Source organism: Acromyrmex echinatior, chromosome 5 (genome assembly GCF_024713525.1).
Source record: "Acromyrmex echinatior isolate Ae372 chromosome 5, ASM2471352v2, whole genome shotgun sequence".
Taxonomy (NCBI): Eukaryota; Metazoa; Arthropoda; class Insecta; order Hymenoptera; family Formicidae; genus Acromyrmex; species Acromyrmex echinatior.
This window is the reverse complement of record NC_141856.1, coordinates 2,922,879-2,932,049: the sequence shown is the minus strand read 5'-3', so window position 1 is coordinate 2,932,049 and position 9,171 is coordinate 2,922,879. Positions and strand designations below refer to the sequence as shown.

At 40.2% G+C, this 9,171-nt stretch overlaps 3 protein-coding genes across 3 annotated transcripts; all 3 read right to left on the bottom strand.

The window, feature by feature from the left end:
• Window positions 1–1,479: 1,479 nt before the first annotated feature.
• LOC147909671 (uncharacterized) lies at window positions 1,480–3,089 on the bottom strand. The gene is made up of 2 exons (XM_087406677.1): window positions 2,846–3,089; window positions 1,480–2,776 (listed from the first exon to the last, which is right to left on the bottom strand). Exons 1-2 carry the CDS (start codon window positions 2,974–2,976, stop codon window positions 2,284–2,286), a joined length of 624 nt encoding a protein of 207 aa, XP_087262803.1. The 5' UTR covers window positions 2,977–3,089; the 3' UTR covers window positions 1,480–2,283.
• Window positions 3,090–3,442: 353 nt separating this feature from the next.
• LOC147909670 (72 kDa type IV collagenase-like) lies at window positions 3,443–3,982 on the bottom strand. Its single transcript, XM_087406143.1, has one exon. It carries the CDS (start codon window positions 3,980–3,982, stop codon window positions 3,443–3,445), a length of 540 nt encoding a protein of 179 aa, XP_087262269.1.
• A 32-nt stretch (window positions 3,983–4,014) lies between these two features.
• Window positions 4,015–4,722, bottom strand: LOC147909669 (matrix metalloproteinase-24-like). Its single transcript, XM_087406142.1, has one exon. It carries the CDS (start codon window positions 4,720–4,722, stop codon window positions 4,015–4,017), a length of 708 nt encoding a protein of 235 aa, XP_087262268.1.
• Window positions 4,723–9,171: the final 4,449 nt, after the last annotated feature.

The window sequence follows — 9,171 nt, the reverse complement described above, 5'->3', positions numbered from 1 at the left end:
TCAAAGTACTTATTGTTCTCGCCTTTTCATTGCTTTAGATATATGTTAATGTAATGTTTGTTCTCACTACTTTTATAGATTTTAACTTGAATTTTTGAATTTACGATGTTTGTGAATATTTTGCCTACTTTGATACCAATAAGGACTTTTATTATTCTGACATCTAAAATATATGCTATATCGTTACGGACGTAATATCAGATTGATAATAACAGAATGCGATTTTACAGATGGCAATTTGTTTTGTATTATTTTATTAGTTGATCCGTTTAATTGAAGTATGTCATTTTAGTTGAACTATTTTATTTAAATGTGTTTATATGTAACATTGAGAATGACCCGATCGGGTCAGTTAACAATCACTCGAAACAACGCCTGTTATTTATTTTAGATCATGAGAATTATATTTGTTTCTTTTATTTACACATTTATATTGTTTTTTTATTCGTAGTCTTTCTTAACACGTATTTTTAAGTAGTATTTTTAAGTAGTATTTTTTAAATCTATAATAAAAGTGTATGGAAATATTAGGTGTAGTAAAAATAATGGATTTCTTTTTACTATACCTAATATATTATAAAATAAATCATAAAAATCTCAATTTTTCAAAGAGAATTCAACCAAAGCAAGATCTCGCAGCAGAGCACGCAGCAGTCGTTTACATAGCACCCGAAGAAGCACCAACCTATCGTAATAGTAACTAAGAGATTACGTACGTCTAGCAATGGTAAAGCATGCATCTAACGACATTACTGTAATTACGAAAATGAATTTTCTTAATTGTAAACAACTACATATTGGAGACGCGAAGCGTAGAAATATCCCCTTGGTATCTGTATAACGAATACATAGGACGAAGGAATAGAGTTAGCTTCTTAAGCCCCGTCCATATCATAGAAGAAGAGGCACATTCGTCAGTAGCATATCTATGCATATTCTAAGCCATGGGGCAAGCCGCGGGGTGAGGGGCCGGAGGGAAAACTGGGCGAGAGGGGTATTGTGGTGCGGGGGGGGAGGCAGCCAATGAGCGAGCTGCTATGGCCTCCCACCATCTCTCACGGTTTTTCTCCCCGGCCCCCCTCCCCACGGGCGCATGTGTGTGTGAGCTGGTGACGTCACGGCGTGACGCGTCGCGACGACGACGATCCGGCGAGCTTGAGAGCGGGCGAGCGACTGAGGGGATTCGCGCGTTTTTTCTTCCCGCGTGCGCGCCGTCACTCTCGCTCGCACCAACGGGTTTCTCACTCGCTGTAAATATAATATAATAATGTAGTCTTACCTCCTTAAAGATACGGTCCCCCCATTTTTTGCCGTCGCTCTCGTTCGCACCAAGTCGTCGCTCTCGCTAGCACCAACGTTACGTTTCGTTTGTCGCTCTCGCTCGCACCAACGTTTTCGTTGCGTTCGATCGTTGTTAGTTTAATAAAAAAAGTAATAAAAAAAAAGGATAGCGAAATCCGTCACGCAGTTTTACATATGTTTCTTCCCCTGTCGCTCTCGCTCGTACCAACGCGTTTCTCACTCGCTGTAAATATAATATAATAATATATAATCTTACCTCCTTAAAGATACGGACTGTCGCTCTCGCTCCCACCAAGTCGCTCTCGCTCGCACCAACGTTTAAATTTTTTCACCGCATCCTTAAAGATCGTGTTCGCTAAAATCATTAACGTAACCGGAATCGTTGGAATTTTCATCTACGTTAAAATCAATTTCCTCGAACATTTCGTCTATAATGTTTTCGAATTGTTCCGCGTTCACGTTTCTAATATAATTGACTACGGCGTCAATGTTCGCACGGTCCGCCATACTTTTTTTTATCAATTTCGACAAAATAACGAATGAAGAAACATAAGCTCACACGTTTTTTTCATTACTAACGCTCGTTTAGTGCGAGTAATTATACATATATCGTATGAGTCCACATCCGTTTCCGTCTTCCTTTTTTGCTATTTTTTTTCCTATTAAGTTTGCGTTAGTGCGAGTTTCCTTTTTTTTCTCTTTTTTTTACGTGAAGATAAAATTGTATATAAAATAGATAGGGATACATAGGGATACATAGGTATATTAGAGAGGAAAAATGAGACGACGCGATTACACAGTGTTTGAAATTAAATATATTAACAGTACAAAATAATTTCACATATTGTAAAAAACGTATAGGTTCATCGCTAGCATTAATTGATATATATATATAGAATTAACGTTCTCCGAAAATCAAAGCGATCAACTCGCAATCGAGTATGTCGTTGCGGTCGAAGGAATCGTTATCGTACATCGTTTTTAGCACGTTCGCAGATTTCGTGACAGTGCGATAGCAAGAAGTCGTGAAAATTTTTTATCGACGTTATCGGTCATTGCGGTTAGAGAGGAAATGAGACGATTCACACAGTGTTCGAGATTAAATATATTAAGTACAGTACTTTTCGACATGGATAGACGAGCTGTACTTGTTTCTAGACGCAGTATTGGTAGATTATTAATTCGTCCGAAGCGTAACGTTAGATTTCCAACGTACATTGGTGACGGCGCACGTATTCCTTTATTATTTTCGTCGTACTGCAAAAGGGACAAAATGACGTGTTTTTGTTCGAGAAGTTCTCTCCAGATGTCCGGTGAAAGTGGAATCTCTTTATCGTGACAATCTCCCAAAATGATAGTCACGTAAGAAGGGAGTGTGACATTGATACCAATGTTCAAGTATTTATAGCCAGTTGCAGTTAACGGATATCTTCTCTCGAGAATGCGTACGGTAGGATGATGTGCGATTTGATGTCTGTAATTATGGAAAAAAAGAAATTGGCAGATGGAAAAGAGAGAGACGCAAAGGGAAAAGAATATCTACCTATTTGATATATTATCTTTATCTGGATTCACATCAGTTGATTCGTCGACTATTTTTTTCTTCTTCGTGCTTTGTTCATCGCGATCGTCCTGTTCCATAAGATAATTTATAATATCCGCGTTGTTGAACATTCTCACGATCGGGAAAAAAAAAGCTTGGAAAGTGCGTACGAACGATGTTGTCGGAATGATCGTTCCTTTCGTACTGATCGTTTAAAATTATTATAGTATATATTATAGGTATGTGTCCTTTCATCCTTTCCTCTTCCTCCTCCTTCTTCGTCTTATTTCCCGGTGTATGTTTTGTCAATATGTATTACTCGATTGAAATAATCGATCGAAGATATCCTGCATTTGTTGTAATAACCCGTTTCGCAAACATTCGACGTTGAGTATGTTTATATTAAATTTACCAACCTCTGTTACGGTTTTCGTGAACTCGTTAAATGTGTAAAATTGTTGTTGTTTGGCAAAGTATAGATTACCATTTATATATCGGAAGGCCAAGGTCGGAGCTGGTGGTATTCCTGGGAATACCGCTTGTAACGGTTGAAACGAGCGAACAATCATACTACATTCGTCTATCTGCGCCACGTCATTACCATTGAAAATCGCGTAGGTTTGTCCTCTTAGTATTTACTACGGTATCGATGAAAGTGTTCGGGGGAAATCCTAGACTCGAGAGACGTTTTGGCCAACCTTCTTTCAATTTGAAACTGGAGTACTCGATCATGTAGACAATATTATTTATAAACAGTACTAGTTCACCCGAAGGTCTTTGATACGCTGATAAGGAGAAATTCTTCGGAAGGAAATCCATGTAGCTGTTTAGTATGTATGGTCCGTCATATTTTGTATCATCTATATTTATCGACCATACATAACGTTGGTACGTGACGAATATTCGATGATATAATACCAATATCGTATCTACATATTGTAAACTACAGAGATCTATGTACTCGGGTTTATCTGTTGTAATTTCGGTACTTGGTGGTGTTGTTGTTGTTGACGTTGGTGGTTGTGTAGTTGCTGGTTTTGAATTTTTATCTCCATAGAGTTGTTGAATGGCTAAAATGTCCTCTATATTGAGTCTAACGATTTTATCCTTATTCCTAGCAGTGACATATGCGAACATTATGGAATCTTCATGCGAACTGTGTGTTAATCCTAATGCGTGTCCAATTTCATGCATAACGTATTAAGCAGATAATCCTTGTTACTAGCAGATTTTTCGGTTAGATATATATGCCATGGTTCTGCAGCATCCACGTGTATTTCAGCGGTATAATTAACAACATTTGAAGGATAAAACGCGTGAGCGAGTACTCCACCAGGTCCATCGAACGAGGCGGAGCAAATTTCCTCGCTACGTTTACGATTAGCGTACGTGTGTGTGCCACTATGATAAGATATTAAGATGTCGGGATTTAACGTTTTGCGTTGGAACGTTAAAGACGAATTCGCTGCCCATAGCGAGAACGCGAATGCGGTAGTTGTCAAGATGTGCACATCCGCCAAATGGAAGTTCCACGTGAGATGTGTTTTTGCCCATTTCCTCCTACCTGTATTATGCTCGTGATGCAAAATGTCCGGGAGACCACATCGTGGTTTACGCATTTGATACAACGTATAGTTATTCAATGTACCATCATCCGGTATTTGATAATATTCTTGAAATAATGAAATCGCCTGTTTAAGTTCTCCCTTTTCGAATGATAATTGTGTGTTGTTTTCACTCTTATGCAAGTAGCCGTACTTTTGTAGATACAGAATTGTTTCAGTATCTATGCCTTGACGATTCGTCGCTATCGTTGACGCTGTTGTCGTAGTAAGCGTAACGAAGACGACGACGACGATGACGAACGCGGGGGACATCGCGATGTGGCACAAGTATACGACACGCAGCAGGAAAATAAAAAAAAACCGATGTGTACTCGAACACTTTGTCAGCGGTAATGAATCGCGTTCCGTGATTTTTTTATATATACGACACGACGAAATGCTTCGTCAATAGTAATGAATCGCGTCTCGTACTCTTTCATGTGTTTTGTTTTTACATTATAATACGACAGCATGTGACTTTTTGATGAAGAAGGAGAGCGCTTGAAAAAAATATTATACGATTTTGCGAATAACATTAGTGAATGGATTATACTCTATCACCCTATCGTGAATAATGAGACAATAAGCTGTGGTGTTTAGTGGAATATTTTCCTTACACTCGAATTCTATACGAATATCCACAGTAGCGCTTTTTATCGATTCGTTTTGACGAGAACAATCGATTACTATGAATGGACCTTGTAAAAGAAATTCCCCGATAGATAACATGGCATCGCGATTGTCGTTACTGTAGTACGTTTTTTGAAATTTTACATACATATCGTAGAGTACAGCATATTTTTTGCGTTCGAAATCTAAATTCATATCGTCGTAAGGATAAAAATCAGAATTTAAAAAAGTTTCACATTAGTGAGATTACACACGTCGAATTGCGAAACATTTTGCGACGGTTCGTTTTTTTTCCCGGTTTGAAGCGCAAAAATTACGTATCGCGGTTTTTCCAATTGCGATGTTGTTTTAACAGCCCACGAATGCTTTGTTGTACTTTGAAGCAAAGGAAATTCGTACAAGTCCCACGACCGGAAACACATGCTGAGATATCGTCCACCTTCCAGCGTTCGCAAAAGTGATAATTTATTGACATCGTTTAACACTATATGTGGCATTTTCCATTGTATCTTCGATAGCGTGATTTTAGGTTCCGCCGATGCTTGCGCCACGACGCAATTGTTATCGTTACGCGCACGTATCAGGATAAGTTCGTGTTGCGCGTTTATTACTATGCGTTTGTAATCCTCGCAAAATCCTAGGAGTGTATTGAGCGGTACGCAAAAGTTGAAATCATCGGTCACCGATGTGCGAAAGAAGTGCATTGTGGCGTCCCATCCTGCATTTTCTAACGTTATACTCTTGCTGGTGGTTAACGATACGAAATTTTTGATCGTACTGGTAACACCAACATCTACATCTATCGATTTCCACACCGTCTATCTCGTATCGAATCTCATCGAACATGAACGCGACGCAATTGTTCGACAGTTTTGGTTGTTCGGATTTGTCTCCAGCTGGTTTCTTCGCTGAAAATTTTCCCTCGACGTATAGAAAACTCTCACACGGTAACGTGTACAGATCTTGGTGTTGTATAGGTATTCGTATTTCATCGCTGTATCCGAATGTGGTGTTAGCGTATGGGTTGTAAGTGTGAGTCTCGATCTTAACGATACGATCGTCGAAGATGGGTTCACTTCCTATATGTAGAATATCGCGACTCATTTCTCACGACGAATCCCAGAGATCGTAGAAATGCGACGTTCAATCTGTCCTCCGTTCCTCTCCGCTTTCCTTCAACGTATCGTTCGGTGAGCAATGATAATTGCGACGTCTGCGGTACGACGTAGATGTATTCTTACAATCGTGCGACTCGTTCAGAATGAGCATCTTTTGTTCGTGAGCACATTTTTTATCGTTTACGTCGTATATGAAGTCGAATCGATATCGCCTCTCCACGAAGGTTTATCAACTGTCCGTTTTGATCCACTATACGTATCGTTATATCGGTAACGTTTCTCGCGACGACTGGGAGATAAATGACGTGTGTAGGAGTATCAGACTTATATCCAGGTGGAACGTTCATCGCGAATTCGTGTATCGTATGCGTTGGTTTATCGTTGTTGTACGCACCCGAAGTAATGTTGCATTCTACACGAATTACAGTTACATTCATAATGTTTACAGGTTTGTCAGACGCGTACTACTTGTTCGGTTGTATTACGCGAGAGTTCGAATAACCTAATAGCGAACCGATGTTATTCGGTTTCGTAAAATTTATCCGGTACGCACATTTGATCTCGCTTCTCATAGTATTCTCATTGGCTCGAAGATTCAGTATCTCTTCTGTATGAGTACTATCGTTGCCATCGTTGTCGTCGAATATGTACGCGTAGTCATTATCATTATCTTTGTCGTCAGATGTTCGTCGTAGTATGTGACGGATAGCAGCTCTCAGATACTTGTTTATAGCACTCAATTCGTACGATCCTTCGGGAATCGTGATTATTTTGTCGTCGGTATCAAAGTAGAAGTTATTATTCGTGGAAGTAACATTCGATATCGCGTTGTACGTTTCGAAATTCGTAAGACCCAATTCGTATTCGCCATTACTTAAATCCAACGCAGGAAAGTAACTCGCCGTGAGAATATTGGTTGTTCCAGTTAACGTGAGAGTCCACGACATGACGTAATCGAAGATAAACGCTCAACTGAGACGACTCACACGACACATTATTAGATATATCTTTTGCTCCAATCTATTTCTCGAAGAAATCGTAGACACAACTGACCACAAATACTCTGATCAAACGTTTGATAAGAGCGACGATTATACATTACGTTGCTTCCGAGATAGTGTTCGAGTTCCCTCGATGGTCTAAGATTGCCAAAACCATCGAAGTAAACTGCATTATTTCCCTTTTTCGCATAAGCAACCCAGTGTGTTCCAGCATTTTCCGAATTATCGAGATTTACGATACCGCTTTCATTACGATGTGGTTTCGTCGGTAACGCGTCACGCATAAACCTCTGAAGAATGGTAAACGCAAACGATACGCCGCACGACTCAACTGTTCGTTCGTTGTGATACCGGAGAACGGTATTTTAAGAGTCTCTAATGTTTCCTTCCACGATGTTTTTTTTTTATCTCTTGCCTTTCTTTTTCTCACGTTACCACCACCACGTTTGTAGGGCGCTAGATACAGTCCGCGACCTTCCGTCTGACGTCGAGCGGCTTTGCGATCGCTTACAGCTCTCGCTACGCTCGCCGCTCCACCGATCAAAGACCCGAGTGCACCCAACATTGGTAAAATCGGTAGGAAACCTCCGCGTTTCGTTACCGGAAGTAGTCTCTTCCTTTTCGTTTTTTTCCTTCTTTTCATACCCATTCCTAATTTCGTTTTTGCTTTCATGGCTGCCCATACAGCGGCAGCTTTCTCACCAAACGTCGAATCACTCGCTGTTATACGTTCGCGTGCTTTTTCGGCGAGAACTCGATCGGCAATGTGACGATCGGCGAGATCGTTGCTTCGCGAATAGGCGATATCGTGTTCGCGACACGCCACGTCTAATCGATTTATACCTCGATCACCACGCGCTAGTCTTTTCGCGAGACGAGTACCGGGTCCACAAAATTGATAACCAGGTATATGTACTTCAAACGGAAGCGCGTTTATCGCCTTGTCAAATAAATCTGCTCCATACGCAGGAATCATTCCCTCGTCCTCCACGCTATCTTATTTCATACGACATATGTCACAATTTTTGATAAGTGGTGACGGACCGTCTATGTGTGTTCGTTGCCACGAACGATTGTAATGCTCTGTACACGGACGATAGCGTTGCACTTCAGGATCCGTTTTTAAATGTTCGGGTAATCGATCCCACAGTAGCTCCACGTAATTCTCAAATTCCTGTAGAAGAACAATCTTCGGTATGTATTGTAATTGCTCGGCGGTAAAATTGAGAATCCGACGTTTATCCGTTAGTAAGAAAAACATTTTTTGCGATAATAACAACGACGACGATTGCTCTTTACAGTAAAACTGTGCGGATCGAGTGCCTGCTCGGGGATATAAATAGTGCTGGAAAAAACTCGCTCGCGTTACATCGCGCACGCGCGTTACACAAGTAAATGCGATTTGTATGGCAATCACGGTCGATAGGAGTGTCGAATCTCGACCGCAAGACGCGACTCACGTCCGATGAAACGGTTGGAGAAATTTGTAGACACGGCCCTTTACTACCGAATACAATTCGTTGCATCATTTGCGGACCATCTAATTGTGGTAAAACAAACGCTTTGATAAGTTTAATAGAAAGTCCACATGGTGTACGTTTCGAAAACGTATACATGTATTCGAAATCTCTCTTTCAACCGAAATATCGATATTTGGAAGAATTACTCGAATCGATAAATGGTATCGGTTACCACGCTTTTTCCAACAATCGCAACGTCATACCACCGAAGGAGGCACTTCCCAATTCAATATTTGTATTCGATGATGTGGCTTGCGATAATCAGAATACTATTAGAGAATATTTTTCTATGGGTCGACATACGAACATTGATTGTTTTTATCTCTGTCAGACGTATGCAAAAATACCGAAACATTTGATACGTGATAATGCAAATTTTTTAATACTATTCAAACAAGACGGTACCAATTTAAAACACATTTATAACGATCACGTGAACACCGATATATCGTA